Here is a 21,093-nt window from a genome sequence, read left to right on the forward strand (position 1 = left end):
AAAAATTCAGAGGGTGAAATATCACCTTTCAGATCAGAAATATAATTATTACTTAGCCTGAAATTTCCAGCAAAAAGAATATTTGCATAAGAAGGGCAGATGATCTGGGAAATGCATCACCTGATGCTTTTATTGTGATAAATACCTCCCTTCAGCTCCTGATGCTATACAACTTCTTAATGTTTGTCAGTAGTCTCCAAGGCATAGAAGAAAGACAGGCCTTAATTGTGAATTTACACATGCTTTATTGCCGGTGCAATGGCATGAACACATTTAACAGGATTGTCATTCCAGTTAATTATGCTGATTCTGACATGTACCTATCCCGTCTAAAATTGATAGTGCCTTTCGACCAGTTAGTAGCATCACAATATGTTGCGCCTTTCTCTCTGAGGTTAAGCATGTTAAGGGCCAGAGAATGGCAGGAGAAAGAGCCACTGCATACTAAGTACGCATCGCTAGCTAGACATCAAAACCTCCTTTTAAGAGAACTGTAGATAGCTCAAACCCAGCACATGTTCTGCATTTCTATGTGTGCTCCAGCCCCAGCCCACCTGCCCCAGGCAAAGACAACAATCTTCATTATGCCTAATAGTAAACACCACCGTCCCAGCCCCATGGAAACTCTTGGCCTTGTTCACAATGTGTAATACCAGGCACCCAAGCAGATGGTAGCACTTATTAAAGATATTAAAGCAGAAGAAAAGACAGCAAGAAAAGGAGGCAACTATTAGAAAACACTTTGTGGCAAGGGAAAAAACAATTTCCACGTTTTCCCTGCAGCAGAAGTCTGAGTCTGTGAATTCCAGACTGAAGAAACTGGGGGAAAACTTGAAATCAACAGCAAACCACAAATGAATATCAAATGAGAGTAAAATACCATCCTTACCCTCAGCAGAGTTATCGTTGTTCAGATCAAAGCCTCACTTTAAAACCTCACACTGAAAAGGCAGATAGAAATCTGGGGAAACCATACATCCTCCTTTCCTTCCCACACACCCCAGTACAAATCTTGTGGGGCACTCCAGAAAGGAAATGGAGGTACATATATATTACAGTCACACCTGGCTGACAAGGGTAATATTTTCAGATTGTCTAGAGGGAGGGAGGGAAGAAGAGAGGAAGGAAGGAAGGGTGGGAGGAAGGGAGGAAGGGAAAAAGGAAGGAAGGAAGGAAGGAAGGAAGGAACAAATGAATGAATGAACGAAGGACGTGTTTGATTTTGTAAAACATGGATAAAAAAATCTTTGAGTCATTCATTTTCTATCACGTGACCCACGTAACTTTTAAAGAAGAGCAAACTTTTGTGCTACACCCAGAAGCACAAAACCATGCGTGATGGGATCCAAACTAGAGTAAACAGTGCAGAAGCCTGGAAGAAAGGACCTAGAGGAATTATAAAATACATTAAGGAAAGGCAACCCTGTTGGATGGTCATGTCAAATGCAACTTGGAATACCTCTCCATGCGTTATAACAATTTCACATTGTCCTTTGGAAAGTAAGAGATATCACCACCAAAGTCTCTCTTCTTTATGCTGTCCTGCTGCTTCTGCCCTGCCTGGGCAGCAATCTCTCCTTCCATCTACCCCAGTGCCCTATAGCAAATGTCTTTGGGGACAGTGGCAGCAATGACCAGCAGAGCCTGCGCACAGTTGTGGTTGTCCCTGTTCTTTCCTCACATCAGCCTGTTGACCTGTGACCTCACATCCTTGTTGACCACCATCATCTTAATCTGGATTAAAGCAATGGAAGGGCTGTACCAGGGGCTGGAGAGGTCTGGAAAACTGGAAAGGCTTGGAGAACCAGGAAAGAGATCCTGAAGAGCTTGTCTCATAGGTGTGGATAAGCATCTGGGAAACATCTAGATAAAGCTTCATTTTTTAAATTCTTTTAAATAAGAGAGTAAATTGTATGCAAGGAGGAATTCCTTCCCCCCATTTTCCTAATAAGAACTTTTGCAGGTGTTCCCCTTTCTAGTGCATCCAGAATTCATTTTGCTGGTCAAGAAAAAGCAGTATTTTCAGTAGTGGCATTCTGGCTAAGCACACATACTCCTACTCGCAATTAAAGGGATGTTCACACGTGACAGCTCAAAGAATGTCCTTCAGATCTAGCTGACAGCATCTCTGGAGCAGAGCGCAGTGCCTGCCTTCGGACAAACTCACGTCAAGCAGGTATGACTCAAAACAGGGCTGCTGACAGACTTCATTCCTTTCTCCCTTTTCTCTTTGAGCTCGCATAGCGTTCACCCTGTGGGTAGTGACTTTTGGGACTACTTCCCCGCTCCTTTTTCTGAGAAACTTCCCATTGAAACTGCGAGGGCGTTTTATATAGCACAAATACGGCAGGAGTTAACCTTTTGTGATGAAAGGAAATTTTCTTTTTGATGCCTGCTGGCTTTTTTTCACTTTAAATGTTTTACTACAATAAAAAATAAAAGTCCTACCCTCTGAGATGTGAATGATAAATCTTAGATTATTTAATCTTCACTTAAATGCAGGTTGCTTTTTTTTCCAAAGGCTGATATATATTCCTTGCCCTGGAGAATATTTAGAGACAAACAAACCTGATTTTAAGGCTCAGTCTGGACCCCATCACCTTTAGGGCTGCTGCTCCAAACTGATATGGAATTGCACTAAACAAAAGACCTGCTTTAAGGATTAAAAACATGAAAAAACGTGCCTTGTTCTCATAAATCCTAAAGAACACACCCATGATCACTCTGTTCATTCAACATGGACACTTTGGACATTTTAGCACGCAAGGCAGCTCTCAAAGGTGCTTCACCGAGAGGAACGGCTGCTTGAATTTCCTATATGAAGTAACAGCATCCTTGTCCCCCTGAGCGCAGGCACCAGGGATACAGGGGACCCCGTACAGCTGCGCAGCGACTGCCGTCCCACGTGGCTGAACGCGCACGCTGCCCTCGAGGAAGGGGCCGGGTTCCTTTCGTCTCCTCTCAGCCAACACACACCTGAATGCAGTTAATATTGCTCAGCTCTTCCATTCATCTCCTGGCCATTTTTTATTTTTTTTCAGTCGCTAAGAAGAAAGGAATTTTATGAAATAAAGATCTAAGGGTTGAAAATGTGTGTGCGAAGGAGGGGGGAGTGTGACAAACCTCGCAGCCCATGTGAAAGGTTGTTTTGCTTCTAGACCAAAGGGGAGGAGGCCTGATCCTGCTCCTGTGCTAGATAAGCAGATATCCTGCAGGCAAGCAAAGCTGGCAACAGGCTGAAATCGTGGTGAGAGTTGAAAAGCTTGTTTTTCTATATGCACAACAAACCAGAAATGTTGACAGAAAAGCAAAAGAACATCTGCTCGTGCTGATCTATGAATGCTTTCCCTGGCTCCATTAACCTCGTTTTTTCCTCTGTCTCTCTTTTTTTCCCTAAACTGAAAATTATCATTTTAAATGTTCAAGGCTTTCATTTCTCTATTAATCACATTAAATCTCCTTAGCCACAGTTAAAATACTCTGTGAGGTGCTTCAACCAAAGACCATTTGCTTTGCAATTAGAACTCATTTTTAATACAACAGGGGGGAAATAGAGAACCACAGCTTTAGAATCAATATAACTATAAATTACTTGGAAAAGGAGACAGTAGCATCCTAGCTTAAAACAACAGATTTATTATCAAAGTGGGTAGTATTGTATCAACGGAGTACATAAGTTTTATAAAGAAAAAGAGAAGGAGACACAGAGAGAAATCAGTGTTAACGTGGGCTCACTGTTGCTTTAAATGCTGCATTTGTGGTAACAAATTTTCACTTATGATTTCGAATTGTAAAATGTCACATTGAAAAATGGTTAGTGGCTCAAAGAAATCCTGTCTGCAGTATTTTCTAAGGCAAAACTCCACTAATTTTAATGAAAAAAGTCTGCAGAAGAAGGTCCCATTATGTGTTCTGTATTTTATCCTGGTTAAGGCCGGTTACTAAAGGGCCTCCTCCATTCCTGTATTTTGAATGGGATCATAGTTAAGGTTGAAGCTAAGATTTGTTTTTAAACCTCAATGATTTGCATTTATTTTGATTCACGCCTGCTGGATAGGGTGAGCAAAATTGTTCTTTCTGACAGCAGCAAATATTTTAAATGCATCATCTTCCCCTTCCACAAGCAGGATTCCCCTGTGGTTGCTCACATATACAATACAAAAGAAAACTCGAACGTCTGACCAGAAGATTTCTTGTTAGGTTTCCACCGCTTTCAGCGCACAGTCTGCCCTGCTGGCTTCTCAGTGAAAAGCAGAGGGAAAATTTTTGCCCATTGTTGAATACGGATTTTGCAGTTAGGGCCCGATCCAGAGCCCAGGGGAATGGGTGTGTCATCTTCTGTTTCAGCTCCAGCGAAAGTGGGAGTCAGCCTGTACGGTTGACCGGTCTCAAAACACACCACCGTGTTCAAAAAGGACATTACATGGAGATTATCTGGATTTTTAGAGTCTCTTGTCTGATTTGCAATCAAACCGTTTTGTTAGAGGAGCCTCATCGGAATTTTCGGTGGGTTTTGTCGATGTTCCTTATAGGTTTTACTGTGCCATTCAAACCCTGGGTGAGAAAGGTGTGATCTGAAGAGAGAAAAGTTATCTTTACTGGTGTATTACCAGGTTCAATGAGCCTAATCTTTTGATTGTGGGTCTTAGATGAGCTGAATCTCCCTGGGCAATGAGCCACAGTAGGTCCCACTCAAAGCCAATGTGTATGTGGGGTCAGGTACAAGCCTCTGCTAACATTCAAACCTTTCAGTTTGTGAACTGACTTGAAAATAAAATATAGGGGGGGGGGTGGGTAATAAACCGCAAAGCTCCATGGGGTCCTGCCTGTCTGCAATACCCACTTCCATGTCTAAACATATTGTTCATGCTAATACTGTTTGCTGGAAGGAGTGTTCCTCCAAGATAATATTTTTGCACAGTGAAATGTGCCTGGTTCTTCGATGGCTCAGCTCAGATGGGATCACCTTTCAGTGTCTAGATAATTTGGGGGAGTGTTTTACTTTCTTTATTTTCCCAGAGGAACGCAACACTACCCCAACCAATGCGTTTTGTGCATTATCAACCTCAGAACCATGCATGGGTGTCAAAATCTATGTATACTACAGAGCAGTGCTGCAGGGATTTTATTTCTTGCAAAATAGACTAGTCTGATTAAAGCCTCCACCTTTGCTGGGTGCTAGCAGGAATTTTTACAACTACTTTAAGAAAATAAATTGAGGCTTGCATGGCATTTCCACTGCAACTGATGTTTTGCAGAGGAGTTAGTTGAGGTAGTAGACCTGTTGCAAAAGTCAAGAAAAAGATTTGTCTTATCAGTACAGAGGAGTTTCAATTAAAACAGTGCAGAAATCCCCACCCCTGTGGTTTAGACCCTTCGCCTTCTTATGAAGACAGTGAGAAGTCTGGACAAGTGGCTATTCTCTGAGACTCCTCCGATGTGCTCCCCCTGATTAGACCCCAGATGGAGTCTGTGATTTACACAGATGGGCTCTGCACCTGAAGGCTCACTGGTGTGCGGTGAATAGAGATCCCCACTCCCCCTGCTCCCCATTTCCACCGCCAGCCTCATCCTCACCCCCATCTCTTTTCATTACTTAACGAACCCGGTCTCCTGTGTTTTCTCTGCTCTTTATTCCATGTCACCGGGGCTGAGTGACTGCTGAAGATGAGAGGGGATGAGGAGTGTGAAGAGGGAAGCTTCTGCCTTTGGTCTGAGCCTGACAGGGAATGATGAAAACCACATGGGCTATGAAAAAGTCCAGTCCAACTTTCTGTTTACCGAGCTCCCTAGAAACGTCAACATCTGTCACCAAGTTACCCCTAAAAGGGGCACCCCCTTGCTTCAGGACCCCGATGGCAGGTCCCATCCCTCTTCCCCCAGCACGGGCTGGAGCAGAGGGGTGTTGACAGAAGGAAAAGGGAGGTTATCCGGGATTTGGTGATGGCTGTATTAATAGACAAAAGAGATCAGAAGCGATACCCCCCTGGCTCGGCGCTGCGATGCCACCTCAGGCGCGGCCAGCCGGCCCGCAGCCTCCCGCCCGCCCAGCAGCCCGCAGACAGCCGGGGGGAACCGCCGGGGCACCCCCCGGGCTGAGCTCTGTACTTGCCCCCCCCCCCGCAGCCGAGGGTCCGAAGGAGGGACCCGCCGAGCTGGGTGCGGAGGAGCGCGGCCGCCGAGCACGGCACCCCCCGCCACCCCCGGGCGAGGCGCGGAGAGGCGCGGAGCGGCCCGGCGGCCGCAGCCCCGCTTCGTTGTTATTACAATGCACACAACGAATTTTCCTCGTATTAGTCATTTCCCGAAGATCAAACCCGAAGACAGCTGCGAATGCAATCGATCCCTACAAAACGCGTTAGCGAAGCGTTCAATCAAAGTAGATATTTCCTTGGATTTATTTCTTTTTTATTTTTTAATAATCGATAGCATATTGCTTTTTTTTTTTTTTTTTCCTGGCGGCGAGTGTCCCGCCGAGTTACAACCCCGCGGAGGTTAGAATTAGAAAATGTAAAAATACTTATGCGCAAAGCCAAGCGTATCGGATGCAAAGAGCAACCGCTGCGCAGCGCCGGGAAGCCGGGCAAGCACCGGGGCAGGCACCGGGGCAGGTACCGGGGCCAGGCGGGTGGGTGTCCTGGCTCCCGACCGCTCGGACACTTCCTACAACTGTTGCGAGCGAAACGCTCCATGAGTCCCTGTATTTTCCTAAGCTCTCCGCTTCCCGCTGGCTACACCACGTCTGAGAACGATGCGAACATGGGCAAAAGAGTTTGCGGCTGAGATTGGCTTCGTGTCCTCTCGCTGTCCCTCGTTTGGGCTTGTATGTGGTTTTATTTGGTTTTCTTTTTCTTTTTTCTACTTTTACTTTCTTGAACGGGGAGAATTTTTGCAAGACGTTGAGTTTGTATTTATAAACCGAGCACCCGGAAAAGTCATGAACTAGCTAATGGTTTCATCTTAATAGAGGTTAATTATTATTCGGCCACCTTTTTATAAGAATCAGTAATCCCGGTTTAACTTTACGAGATACACACTTTCAAGGAAAGCAGATCGGAAAGCCAAAATAAGTGTAAAAGTAATGGCTGAAACATGCTCTGTGTGGAACAAATGCTTAAAATATGTCGCTGCCCTATAAAAAATAGCTCGGAAACACTTTTCCGGGCCAATTTCTGCTCGTATTACTGAAATGTGTAATCCTTTTGAAGTAACATGGCAAACAGGACTCCTTGCATGATCAAAATCAACAGTTTGCCCCCAAATTTTTAGGCACAAGGGAAGACTTCTCTAGAGCTCCTATTGATCTCAATGGCCTTTCTGAGCCTGAAAGAGGAGTAACTGTGACCTGTAATATTTTATGACACATAAACCATAAAAGAATAATGTTAACAGTGAAAGTCGGCCAAGTGGTGTGCCTGGGGGAGAAAAGGAATGTTTGCTTTGGAAAGGGAGAAACGGAAAAAGGAGAGAGAAAGAGGGAGAGAAAGAGAGGAAAAGTGAGAAAGACAGACACAGAAAAAGACGGAAAGAAGAGAAGAAAAGAAAGAAAATTAAAAAAATATTTTTAAAAATAATATTATACTGCTATTTGTTCATATATTATACATTTAATTAATTCTGTATTCTTATTGTGGTTACCAGTTTACTGCGATCTCACAGAGCTAATTGCTAGAGGAAAACAAACAAAAGGTTTTGCTCCCAATCTTATGGGGAAAAACATTCCGAAACGATTCTTTTCCCAAAAAAAAATTGCAGACCCCCCCCTCCCCGTCGAGGGCCTCCACCGTGCCGCAGGCGGGGAACGGCCCCCCCAGGGCCGCCTCCCCGTCCCAACGCTGCCACCCGAGCTCTCCCGCGGGCGGTCCCGGGGCCCGGCCCGGAGCTCATCGCCTTTGGTGCCCGAGGTCCCCCGGTAACGCCTGGGCGGGAGGTGGGTACCTCCTGAAAAGCAATTTGCTGGTCAAAACCCGCTGGACTCTATAGCCCAAACGTGAGCTGCCATTAGAGAGGTACTAATAAATCCCTATTAAGCATGCATTTATGCAGTGATTACGTGAACTTTGGCCTTTGAGGAGTCCCTGCAATTAGCAGCGACGTCCATCGCGTTTTGCCCAGATTTCTCTCTCCTCGTTTCCCATAAAGGATGGAGAGGGCAGCGTCGCCCCGCGGCTCCGCCAGCGCCTCCAGCTGCCGGGTGCGTCTCCAACCGCCCCCCTGTTACTCCCCCCCCCAGGTCGCTGCCGGGGAGAAAGCAAGCCCCAAGCATCCTTCCCCTTGCCCCCGGAACCCCCACCCTCCTCCCTCGCAAATGCAGGATTCTCTTGCGGGAGGGCTTGTTTCCCGCACCCCCGGTACCTCTCGCCGGGGGTACCCGCCTTTACGCCGGTGTCGGCTGCAGCGCGGGCGCGGGGGAGACGCGGGGGTTTTGCTGTCTCTGCAAAACAGCGGCAAGCGGTCAAGATTTCGTAAAAAACTGCTGGGCAAAAATGAGAGGAAAGTTGCCGCTGCCGGGGAGACAGCGAGAGGGAGAGAGGGAGAGGGATGACTCTGTAATTGTTGCCTTTACCAAGGCTGTGAGATTAACCACTGGGATTTATTCTAAAGTGACCCATCACCGAATTCATTTCTGCTTGAACTTTCGGTGAACCTGAGATTAAAGAGGGGAGAGCAGCTAAGCAGTTTGTTGTTAGCTGCCTTTTCAACAGCCCTTTCAGACTGAGTAAATATTGATCGGTTTCAATCTGATTGCCCCAGAGGAAAACACCAAAGCATCTCAATAGCCTCCAAAAGTAAACTTTAAAGGTGAACAGCAGAAATGGCCTTAAGTATGATAGGAAGATGCTAAACTCCGTTTGACATTTGGATGCGGATTGGTTGGGGATTTTTTGGTGCTTTTTTTTCTTCTTTTTTTTTTCCCCTGAGACTCTAGAGAAAAAAGAGAAAGAAAAATTAAAAAAAAAAAAAAAGTTTTTAAAGGTGCAAAACCAAAAGGAGCCCTACGACCTGAAGGACAAATTAGTGTCTCCATCAGGCCAAAGCACGCTTTTTTTTCAGCTATATTTTTGCGGTAGAAACCCTAAGCTAAAGATTTTCATTCCTCTTCCCCACACCCCTTGACCCGAAAGGTTGATCGTATCGAAATAATAATAACGCTACCAAAATGAGCTCCGATCGGGAGGTTTGGGGTGTCTTTGCTTGAAATCGACCAGGGCTGCGGGGAAAAAAAAAAAAAAAAAAAAAAAAAGATAACCCGGCGTTTGGGCTTGGAAGGAGACGGGATTCTTTGCCGATGAATCGCTCGCCGCAGATCGACGCACTGACAAGTGTCTTGTCTCTCGCATTTAGTCTATAATTTATGGCCGCTCTTTCTAACACATTAAGTCAACACCGGGGGAGCAGGGTTGCAGATCCGGATTCCAGCAATGTTTAGATCCAGATTTCGATATTGAAATGCCCTCATTGGCATGCAAATGCCACTTTAACACATCCAAGTCTCTGGAAGAAGGCCATCTGTTTTGCTTTGTGGCTTTACACTAATAAACAAAAGGTAAAGTATATGGCAGGAGGGGAAATGAAAGAAATAGAGGCATCGGCGGGAGCCTTTGGAAACGGCTCTGCTCCCTTGCAGATAGCTCGGCTCTTGATATGGCCGCCGCGCCTTGCAAATCAGGGCTTGTCTCTTTTGACACCGAAGTGAAGAAAATTTCGTTGGCTTTCTGCGGACCCCGCAAAGCCGAGCCTGCCTGGGCAGCCCGGCCCCGGGAGAAGCCCGGGAGCGCTCCCCCGCAAGCCGGGGCAGGGTGAAGGAGATGTTAGGCGCGTTTGCGCTGAAATTCAAGAGGCAGCAGTGATTTGAGACACCCCCCGTCCAGCTGAGCACGTCTCTGCCCCGTCCCGGTTTCTCCACACACACTCACCCGCCTCCCCGACGCGCTGTTTATTTGACACCTCTTGGAAATCTTAAGATATTTACCTGCGAGAAACTGTTTGGGGATTGTTTTGGTTTGGTTTGGTTTGGTTTTCCCGAAACAAAGCAAAACAAAAAATGTTGTTGGTGGTGGAATGGGCCGGGGTTAATGCGAGAAGCACACTGCCAAGCACCTGGGAGCCATCTCCCACCTTGGCACCCATCAGCCGCTGGGGATGGCAGCCTGGGGCGGGGGTGGAAGGGGATGGGGGGGGGGGGGGGGGGAAGAAGCCGTACCAGCTTAGTGCTCGGGCTAATTAAATATGCAGCCCTTGGCGAGGGGCCTGCGATGTGAGGAAAGACTGGTTGAAGACAGTTTCTGCTTTTGAAGGGTGCTCTGTTTATATAAGTGTCAGCATCCATCCCGAGGTGAAAAGGTTAGCACTTGACCCAGGAAGTCCTCGTGTTTGTGCTTCAGAAATAGATCGGGATCATAAATTCCTCCCAGTTACAGAGAAGGGCGAGGAGGGCCTTATATTTTTTAAAACTAATATTATTGGAGCATAGGAAAGGAAGAAGCTTTGTGTTATGAGTCAGGCCGGGCAGCCAGAGCTCTGACCCCGGCAGAACAACGCATGAGGAGTAATGTTGGGAGACTCTTGCTCCCTTTCCCCCTTGGAAAGGCCCCAGCAGTAGAAAATAAGAGAAACCAAACTGCTGAGCCCAGCCTGTGACTCAGCGCTGACGTCACGCAGAGGTAGGCAGACCAGGGCTACCTGAAAGTGGAATATATTTATTACAGACATTATAAGGACCCGTAAATCCTGCCCTGGCTTCCATCACCGGCGGAATCCCAGAGCCTTTCATGATTGTACAGAAAATCAGGAGGACATTTCGCTCACACACGACAACTGATAGAACTCAGTGTACCCGCAGTACAGCAAAGCACAGTGCGTCATGCAATGGTCCGGACACCAACCACAGAAATTATACATTCATTTGGCCATTCGTCACATTCACGAGTAGGTTGAAAAGACATCGAGTCTAAAGGAAGGTTAATGTGAAACTAGGAAGAGGTGAGGTCTTTTGGATTGTTATACCCTTCGGTCGAGTATAATCCAGCACAGCTTGGGGGGGGGGGGGGGGTCGGGGGAAGATATGAGGTGAAGCACACCGGGTAAGGTTTACAAAACCTAGTGCAATTGAAGCCTTGTCACATTTAAAGAAATAGCGCTACTTTTTTGAGGTATCTGCTTGAGCTTAAGACGTTTACTTGATACGGTCGTCAGCTTTACCAATATAAAAGTGGATCCAGTTTGGCGAATGTGCTCACCCTGCTTAACCTGATAATCGAAACGTCATTTCTAGAAAAATCTGTAAAAAGATAAATCTCTCGGACAAAGTATTTACAAGCAACAAACTCATAGACACCAACAAAGAATACATTAAATTAAGGGGATGAAAGTCCTATAAGTCGTGTAAACACTTGCAATAGTGCATCTCTTCGTGAGGTTATGTACCCTAGATCACCTGTCTTTCACTCAGGGAAACTCGGAGGAGCGTCCTTGCAACGGAGGAGGGAGACTTTTGGCATGTGCCAACACAGCTCCTCCGGCAGAAAGGGTCGGGGGGGCGGAGGGGGATGGGGGGCGAAAAGAAATCCCTTGGCACCTGGGCGCCGGGACCCGGCGGCTACGAGGTGAGCGAGCGGCCGAGCCGGCACCCCTGGGACCGGGAAGCAGCGGGGCCGGGGGGCACCGGGACCTCTCGGGGGAGACCGACCGAGGGACCGACATAACCGCGGTGAACGGACGCGAGCTGCGCTGGCGGGGGCGTCGCGATGGGCGGCCGTCGGGGCGCGTCGGGTCTCAGTTGGAGGCAGCCAGCGTGTCCGAGGAGGAAGAGGCGGGCGAGGCGCTGCAGGGCGACGAGCAGGACTTCTCCGAGGAGTCCTCCGCCTTCTCCTCGCAGCCCGTGGGGGTGGCGGGGGAGATGGGCAGCAGCCCCTCTTTCTCCCGTTTCTTTTGCTTCATCCGTCGGTTCTGGAACCAGATCTTCACCTGCGTCTCGTTGAGCTGGAGGGAGGCGGCGATTTCCACCCGCCTGGCCCTGGTCAGGTACTTGTTGAAATGAAACTCCTTCTCCAGCTCGGTGAGCTGCTTGGTGGTGAAGTTAGTTCTGACGGTGTTGGGCTGCCCCACGAAGCCGTACTCGCCAGCCTTGCCTGCGAGGGGACATGCAGCGGTAAGTAAGCGCAAAATGATTTATAGGCGACGTAATCAATATGTCCACACCGGCTAAGCGATAGGGAGCAAGAAGTTCTTAGGATAAGAGGGAAGCCCCGGCAGGGTGAGTGATGGAGTGCGAGGTGCTAAACCGGAGTCAGCCTCTAGTGTCAGAGGAAACTTGATAAGTGGTTTATGAATTACAAGAAATACGACCGCGGGAGAGGCGGAGAGAGGGAGTCAGGAATAAGCGGCGCTGGCTCCCAGCGCCGCGGGCAGACGGCTGCGGCTGCTCCCAGAGGTGCGGGCCGCCCTACCTGCCCACCGCCCCCGCGGGGCACCGCGCCGCCTTCCCCGCACCCCCACGCCAGAGAGGGAGAAGAGCGGCGACCCGCCCCGGCCCTCCCGCCGGCCACTGACCTGTTTTGGGTGGGTTTCTTTTCACTTTCATCCAGTCGAAGGTTTGCGCCGGCGGCGAGGTCTCGGCGGAGGGGGAGCGGGCGTTTTCCCGGTGGCCGGCGTGGAGGGGAGACAGGGCATGGTTGTAGGTGCCCAGGGGCAGGCTCTGCTGCTCCTGCCCGTAGGGGGGAGGCACGTACTGAGCGGGCCCCCCCGCGTAGCCCTGGTGCGGGTGCTGCGCGGCGGCGGCGGAGGAGGAGATGCTCCCCGAGTAGACGGCGGGGGCGCAGGGGGGGAAGCCGCCGCCCAGCTCCGCGTCCTGCCCGAGGGGGTAGGGGCCGTACGCCGGTCCGAAGCCCTGCGCCCCGTAGGTCGGGCCGCAGCCGGGGTGGGCGTAGGACACCCCCAGGCCGCCGTGGTGCTGGTAGGCGGTGGGCTGGGCCGGGGGATGGTGGTGGTGATGGTGGCGGTGGGGGCTGATGGGCACCCCGCGGCCCGCGAGAAAGCGGTCCTCCCCGCTGCAGCTGCCGGCGCTGACGGCGCAGGGCTGGAAAGTTGTAATCCCGTGGTCGGGGTGGTAGGCGCGGGCGGCGCAGCCCCCCGCCTCGCCGCCGAGGACGGGGTACTCGAGGAAGGAGCTCATCCTCGCCGCGTCCCTCTGTCACGCCGCCACCGGGTCTTCAGCGTCCGGCGGGGCCGCGCCAACTTTCCCACTTCCTCCATGGGGCCGGCAGGAAAATGACACGAAGGTACAGGCAGCGGGCAGGCACGTGGGGGGCGGCAGCCAATGGCTGCGGCGCCTGCGGGACTTTCCCGGCTCCTGCCGCTGATAGATCGCCGCGACGGGGGCATTTAAACGCCGAGCGCTCCGACGGCGCGGCACGGCGCGGCGCGGCACCGCGGGGCAGGGCGGCGGCGGCCCCCCGGGGGAGGGGGCGGGGGGCGGGGGGGGTCGGGACGGGCTGGGCTGGGCTGTCGCCCCGCCGCCGCCGCCGCTGCTGCTGCCGGGGTCCCAACCGCCCGCTGAGAGGGGAAGGCAGGAGACACCCGGAGGATCCCATCGGCCGTCCCCTCCAGGGTGAGTGCTGCTGCAGCGAGGGTGCCCCGGCGCCTCCCCTGCTGTCGGCGCTGTCAGGCCGGCGCTGGGCACCTCCGCCGCCCACAGCCCCCCCCATCCCCCGGCCGGGGCCGGGGGGGGTGGCGGCTGGATCCGCGGTACGGGGCGGGGGGGGACGGGCAGCGGCGGCAGTGCTGAGAGCATCAGACGGGGATGAGGATGGAACCGTGGATATGGTTGGGGACTGCTATGGGAACGGTGATGGAGATCGGGACGGGGATGAGGATAAGGCGGAGAATAGGAATGGGGCCGAGGGTATGGATGTGGATAGGGATGCGATGGAGATGGAGATGGGGTAGGGATGGGGATGGAGATGGGGATGGAGATGGGGATGGAGATGGGGATGGAGATGGGGATGGGGATGGAGATGGGGATGGGGATGGAGATGGAGATGGGGATGGAGATGGAGATGGAGATGGGGATGGAGATGGAGATGGAGATGGAGATGGAGATGGAGATGGAGATGGAGATGGAGATGGGGATGGAGATGGGGATGGGGATGGAGATGGAATGGAAGTGGTGATATCATGGGGACGGGATGGAGGTGGTGTTGGGATGGGGAAGGGGACGAGGCCGAGGGATCTCGTTGCTCCTGCCCCGCCGCAGTCCCAGCGCGACGCGACGCCAAGAGTTAAAGGGGCTTGTCCAGCCGCATCACCAGGCAGCCGCGGACATTAGCATGGAAATGAGCCGCTTTTGGGACTGACGGCCATTGTGCTCTCCCAGGCCCACCGGCCTCCCCCTGGCCCGCATCCCTGCTCCCCCCACACCTCTGCCGGGCTCACCCACGCCAGCTCGGGGCTGGGGTAGGGAGGAGGAGCCGGGGGCAGGGAGACGGATGATGGGGCGGGGGCCCGCGGGCTCCGCAACCCATCTGCTGGGTACCCGCGGCGCCGCTGCCGCCCTGGGACCGGGCGGGGGGGAAGGCTGCCAGGGGTGCCGCGGCTCGCATCCCGGCGGCCCGGGGAGGCGGCCCGGGGCAGGGGCAGAAGAGCGGCGGGAGGTGCAGGGCCCGCCGCCCCGGCCCCTTTGTCCCTGAGCTCCGCCACCCGGGCCGGCAGTGGTGGGAGGTGGCAGATGGCCAGTGGCAGAGGCGGCCCCAGGACCCTTGGGAACCGCGCTGAGCATCGACACAAACCTTCCCCTCCCCACCCCCAACGGAAAAAAAAAAAAAAAAAAAAAAAGAAAAAAAAGGCTCCGTGGATAGAGACGGAAGGAGGGCGGTGGGATGTGGGTTGCGACCTCATATGAGGTTTACGTATGCGGAAAAGGAAAGGGGAGATAAAGACCGAGCGTCTGTCCGTCCCGGGGCAACCAGCCGTCTGCAGGGAGAGAGGACGGCACCAACAGACTTCACAGAGGCATCCTGCGAAACGTTAACCTCGGAGATAGATGGATGGAAAGTCATGTCCCTTGCCACCAGCCTCAGGAGGGGCTGGCTCCTCTGTTTCTGCAGGTGCATTTCTAGCCGGCTCCTACGTGTCTCTGTTCTCACGCTCTGTTCTTGCTTGTTTTGAAATCCAAAAAGGTTCTTCTACCCCGCCACCTCTCCCTGCTCACGAACACACACACACACACACACACAAACCCGCAAGCTCCGCCCTCCCACATGAACTACAACATCCTCTCCTAGGTGCAAACCTCTCCTACTGCTATTAGGACAGCCCTTATCCCGTGCCACCGCCATGGCCTTTTTACTGCCTGCCAAAACCGAAGGGCTGCTCTATGCCCTCAGTATTTCTATTTGTTCTGATTTACTGCTAAGGCATGGATGGCTAAGGGCTCTCTGGGAAGGTTCAGTTTCTTAAACTCCAGGAGGGGCGGGGTGGAGGACAAGTGCAACAACACTCCGGAGGCATTTATAGCATTATACTGCACCAATTTTGGCTATGGTTACGGCTGTAAACACATTTATTTCATTCTCGTAAACCACTTGTGATAAATACTGCATAAGGCAGAGAAAAAAAAAAAAAAAGCAGGCCGCTGGGACTGATTACTAATAAAAGGGCTGGCACCTTTTCAGTGCTTTTTCAAAACAGCCGGCCAAGAAAAAAAAAAACATGTATATTTTACTATAAATAGATCCGGTTTACCCGTAAATTCCGTCGAATCACACCACCTCTCTTACAGTCTCTAGCATCCTGAAATCCTTTTTCCTCTCCCTTTTTCGTGCCATTGTCTCTTTTGTTGCATTGTCTGTCTGGCCGGGCTTTGCTGTCTGTACTGTGCGTGGGGGCAACACCATGAGAAGGGCCGGAGCAGAGGGGGGACACACCACCACCACCGCCTTCCGCGGCCGGGCGAGGGGGAGTTGCCGCCCCTTCCCCCTGCCCGCAGGCCAGCCCGGCCCCTCCGCGGCTCCGCTCCACGTTTCCTGCCCCGGGACTGGGGCCGAGGGGGCGATCCCGGTTCTTTAGGCTTTTACGTGGGAGTGTGCCTCCGCTGTGGCCCCAGGGCTCACCGGGAGATTCGGAGGCGACTCCTGCTCGCTGAACCCCCCCCCCCCCCCCATTTATTTAAGTGGAGTTTGCGAGAAGTTTAAATCATGTAGCGTATTTTCTTTTTTTTTTTTTTTTAAAAAGCCTTGTCAGCATCCAGAAATCAGGGTACCAAAAAAAAAAAAAAAAAAAAAATCCAACCCGTACGTGCACGTTGCAGTCCAATTTAACCCAGTGGCAGAGGAGTTAAAATGCTGGTGAGGCTGCTCGCTTTCCGCAGGGACAGGGCTGGAGCAGAGAGAAGGACAAGAAGCAGGGCCGAGGTTTCGCCGCGTCCGCAGCTCAGCCAAGCTGTTGTTTTAAAAGAGCAATAAAAATGAATTATGACTAAACGCCTTCTCACTTAATGGTTTTAGACGGGGATCCCCAGCCCCGGCAAATACGTAAGAGGATTTTTATTTGTGCATGTGTTCCTGCAATTGATCTCTTTGATGACATTCTCATTCATAGAAAGAGTTTGATTTATGACTTTCGGAAGAATTGCGTTCAGCCCTTCCAGCTATAACCCACGCATCCCAGCTCCACAACGTGTTGCAGGGCTGGGAGACAACACCCCTCGCATGGACGGGCAGCGGACCCCCGGCCACAACCCCCCCGCTCAAGCCCCACTCTCCTGTACAATGTAACCACACGTTCACACGCACCCACCCACCCACCGGGAGCCGCGATCGCACCCACCCGGGATCCCCTGGCCCCTGAGCGGCAGAGCCCCGCTGGCATCTGTTGCTCGGTTTTAGCCCGAAGGACGGGGCTCACCCTCCGGTTTGGGGACCGGCAACGCCGCTAGCCGGGTGGCAGGCAATTTGGTGGAGACTTCTGAAAGCCCATCTTTGCTGCCGCAAGCGGAGAGTGGGGAGCCCCGAGGAAATCGTAACTTTTAAAGTCAGAGTTTCCCCTTTTCGTTATCAGTCCTTCGCCCCGCAAAAAGGTTTAAACAGAAAAAAAATATCTTCGGCTGTACCCCCGCACCCACCTTCAAAATGACCCGGTGGAGGGACTGATTCCTCCCTGAATGCTCTTTTTTCCCCAGCGTTCGTGCCACCCTTTTGATTTTGCAGGCATTAACTTCTCCATTTCCTCTCCTTTTAGGGCTGATTTCGTGGATCGCTCAGCACATGAGAAGTAACCAAGCGCACTCTCTGTGAGCTCTGATATTTTTTTAAGATACGTTTCCCGAAAAAACTTGCTGGCTGCTAAGCACTACTTTCTAGAAAAAAAACAGGATTATTTAAAAAAAAAAAAAAAAAGCCTTTCGTGTATGTAACAGGCTAGTTTCTGCAGGAGATGCTTATCCTACTGAATCCCTCATGTTTTGCCTGTAAGAGAGAAAGTGCTCGTTCATGCTTTTGTTACAGCTCAGCATTTCCAAGCTTTGTATCCTCACAGAGATAAGATGCTACATTCATACATTAAAAGGAAGAGATCTCCGTCAAAGCTGTGAATGGTTTTAGTTTGTTTGGTTTGTTTTTTTCCCCTTGTTAAAACCCTTGCAATAAAGAATTTGAACGTGTTTTCCTCTCTAATAAATGTCCTAAATTGCCAAAAGGGGAGAGCTCATAGTCAGAATGTTGGATTTTGATTATTAGTAAATTAAGAGTAGAAGGGATGGGGAGAAATACCCATCGTGTTATCAGTCTTGAAAGGAGAGAGAGAGAGGGAGAAAGAGAAAGAAAAAAAGAGAAAGCTCCTTGTAGCAAACAAGAATTTATTCTACCAAAAATACTTATGACAACGCATCCTAATGCAATACAAAAATAAAAAGAAAGTGAAGATACAATTCCTATATGATCACTTTCTTACAGACCTCATATATTGCTTTCATAGAAGGACCTAGAATGTGACTAGGTTAAAATTGAACACAACTAAAACTTCGTAAGAAACGGCAAAGTGGCACAGCAGAGGGAGGTAATAAACAGAAAATACTGACCAGGAAAAGGGAGGGAAAAAATAAAATTAATTCACGGGAAAAATAAAGAAGAAGAATAAGGAGGAGAAAGCAGGACCCTTGGAGAGGACGTTTTTAATTTCTCAGTAATTCAGATGCTGCAAGTCAATTGTGGTGAGTGTGTCTGTAAAAAAGTCAAAACTGTCAGCAGAAATATCTACAGGACTGTCCAGAGATCCTGGCAAACTGGGGGAAACTGCATCTGAAAGCTGTAGGCAGGAATCTGTGGAGAAAACGTTAAAGTCCTGTAAAGAAGGGACATCTAGGGCCTCAGGACTGTCATTGTTCAGGCCAGCTGCACAGTTCTGGGCCATTGTTGAGAGGCAGTTTTGAACAGTGGGTGACTGGTGTTGAAAATGTTTCAGATTTTTCTCATTGCTTGTTAAAGGCGAAACGGGGAAAATTTGGGACTCGCCATTGTGCGCATTCTGCGCCTGCTGCTGGGAGAGGGCATTCTGCTGGAAAGCGTAGCCTTCCCGCTCCAAGAGAGCGCCGGAGACGTTGCTGAGGGCTTGCTCGAAGAGGGATTTCTCCTCCTCCTCCTCCTCCTCCGCCGCTTTCTCGGGGTCCTCTAGGCTCTTAAATTTCCCCTCGCTGTTTTGGTTCTCCTTGCACTGGGTCTGTCTCTTGTGCTTCATCCTCCTGTTCTGGAACCAGACTTTGACTTGTCTCTCAGTCAGATCCAGCAAGGCTGCAATCTCAACCCTCCTTGGTCTACAGAGATACTTGTTGAAATGAAATTCTTTCTCTAGCTCCAAAAGCTGGGTGTTGGTGTAAGCCGTCCTCAGCCGCCTAGATCCACCGCTACCACTATCGGGGATTTCAAGGGGGTCTGTTAAAAAAGAAAAAAAAAAAAAAAAAGAAAAAGAAAAACACCCACCAACCACACGCACCCCAAAGCACCACCGCCAGAAGAGCGAAAGCAAAAACACACGCACGCACATACAAAACAGATAAATGCACGGATTGAATTTCAGCACCCGAGCACATCGCATCCCGGGGGGGAGGGTGGAGGTGGGGGGGGGGGGGAGTGCTCTCTCCGCACGTATGTGTCTATATCTATATGTCCATATAGCATAAAACAGCAACTGCAACAAAATGGCCGCCTTTGGATGCAGTAAACCCATTGTGTTGCACCGCTGAGCGCCCGGCGCTGCCTGCCCCTCGGCCACCTCCGCCAAATTACTGCCTCCAGCTCCCCAACCTCCCCACACCAGAGCAAACTTTATATTAGCCATACCGCAATTTATAATTAATGCATCAGCTGCTTAGCTGAGCGGGAGCAATCTATCACTCTTCATTACTGTCAAATATCCTAACTCTAGGACGGCGAGACAAGAGAGGTCAGCTCCAACTCAAATAAATCATCCCGCATTAAGCAAGTTGGGGGAAAGTTTGGCTTTCCAGAGAGCCCGGCCAGCTCCGTCCTCCCCGCCCGCCCGCCCCTCCGCCTCGTCCCCCCGCGAAGCCGGGGGGATGCGGGGGAGCCAAAAAAGCGGCCCGGCGGGGCCGGCGGCGAGTCTTTGGACTGACCTTTGTGGCTGAGGCAGGCAGGTCCAGCGGCTGAGGCGGAGGCCGAGGCGGGCGGCAGCGCGGATCGCTTGGACGCCTTTTTCTCTTTCATCCAGGGGTACTCCGGGGGCGGCGGGGCGCCGGCGGGGCCCGGGCTGCCGCTGCGGCCGCGGGGGCTCGCCTTGGGGCGACCGCCGCCGCTGTGGCGAGGGTGGCTGCCGGGGTTCAGGCTGGGGATGGTCTGCTCGAAAGGAGGAGGAATCAGTGTCGAGTGTGAAAGCGTCGAGTTCTTGATTGATGAACTTTGAAATGTATCACCGACAGGGGGAAAAGATGTCAGGCACTCAGCAAGCGATGGCTGGCTATTGATAAAACCGATCTCTCGCTCAAATGCGAAATTCATGGCCTTCAACTGGCAGCCCCCGCGGAGAAAAAGTTCCCTCGGATTCAGGGGGCTCGGGGGGGGAAGGCCCAGGAAAAAGGAGAGAGTGGAGAAAAAAATATAGCATAGAAGATCGCTGGTGGGGTGTTTTTTTTCTAATTCACTGATTACAGCCGTATGGGGACCGTGCTACTATTAAACTATTGAATTCATGGAGACAAGGTTGAAATTGGACCGAATTGGCTGTCACATGATTGCCTCTGCCCAATGACAATTTGGGCTTTAATCAAAAGAAGCCACTGTCTGTTTGATTGATCCAAAAAAGTCGGGAAGGAACGCCTCATTGGGGGCCAGAAAGGCTTTATTTACACTTTTTTTAAAGAGGGAAATGATATCTCGAGTATCTATCCCCTTAGCGTCCTAATCTGAAATGATCGGGGGGGGGGGAGGGTGCGGGTGCGTGGATATGTTTGTGTGAGAGGCTGCGAGTGTGTGTGCGTGTGTGTGTGTGCGAGAGTGTGTGAGTGTGTGTGTGTGGCTGCTTGTCCTGCAGCCTGCTGCCTCCCTCGCCTCCACCCGCACACTCTTCTCTCATTGTTTGGGACTGTCAGGAAAACGCTTTGCACCTCACAAATCATTTAAGCACCTCAATCTGACGCCTTGAGTCATTAACAAAGTAATCCATTAATCTTCAAAGTTTTGACACCGCCAGGCCCCCGCATAAGAAGTTGCACCCAAGCAGGAGTCTGAAGCAGAGGGTCTTGATTTTTTCGTAGGAATAGCACTTCCTCCAAAACTAGTTTCTCCTTCCCGACTCAGCCTCGAAGGGGTCCTTTTTCTTTCCTTTTTTTTTCTTGTTTCTTTTTTTCTTTTTCCATTCTTTTTTTCCTTTCTTTTTTTTTTTCTTTTTTCCCCACCTTTTTTCCTTTTTTTTTTGGGTTTTTTTTTTTTTTTTGGTGGTGGTTATCGGGTGTACAGTACGGAGAACAATTGGCCGCCGGTGCCGAGCCATTGTTTAACAGGATCTTCCTCAGCAACCTTGCTTCTAGGGGAAGAGTCACATAGGCAGCAGCCCTTGTGCTTCATGACTTCCCTCTCCAGTTGGCTT

General features: G+C 50.9%; 2 protein-coding genes across 2 annotated transcripts; both read right to left on the reverse strand.

Moving 5' to 3' along the window:
• Window positions 1–11,775: 11,775 nt before the first annotated feature.
• On the reverse strand, window positions 11,776–13,236 carry HOXA1 (homeobox A1; the record flags this gene model as incomplete). The annotated part of the gene is made up of 2 exons (XM_082479382.1): window positions 12,553–13,236; window positions 11,776–12,131 (listed from the first exon to the last, which is right to left on the reverse strand). Exons 1-2 carry the CDS (start codon window positions 13,172–13,174, stop codon window positions 11,776–11,778), a joined length of 978 nt encoding a protein of 325 aa, XP_082335508.1. The 5' UTR covers window positions 13,175–13,236.
• Window positions 13,237–18,103: 4,867 nt separating this feature from the next.
• Window positions 18,104–20,155, reverse strand: HOXA2 (homeobox A2). Its single transcript, XM_082498936.1, has 2 exons — window positions 19,625–20,155; window positions 18,104–18,923 (listed from the first exon to the last, which is right to left on the reverse strand). The coding sequence occupies exons 1-2, from the start codon at window positions 20,004–20,006 to the stop codon at window positions 18,175–18,177; spliced, it is 1,131 nt and encodes a 376-aa protein (XP_082355062.1). The 5' UTR covers window positions 20,007–20,155; the 3' UTR covers window positions 18,104–18,174.
• Window positions 20,156–21,093: the final 938 nt, after the last annotated feature.

This window comes from Vanellus vanellus (assembly GCF_965231255.1).
Source record: "Vanellus vanellus genome assembly, chromosome: 2".
Classification (NCBI taxonomy): Eukaryota; Metazoa; Chordata; class Aves; order Charadriiformes; family Charadriidae; genus Vanellus; species Vanellus vanellus.

What these genes read in the sequence shown, in the direction of transcription:
- HOXA2 (XM_082498936.1), bottom strand. Translation starts at nt 20,006, where the DNA reads ATGAATTTCGCATTTGAGCGAGAGATCGGTTTTATCAATAGCCAGCCA. An exon ending in TGCCTGCCTCAGCCACAAAG is followed by an intron (nt 18,924 to 19,624) that starts GTCAGTCCAAAG and finishes CTTTTTTAACAG; the next exon opens with ACCCCCTTGAAATCCCCGAT.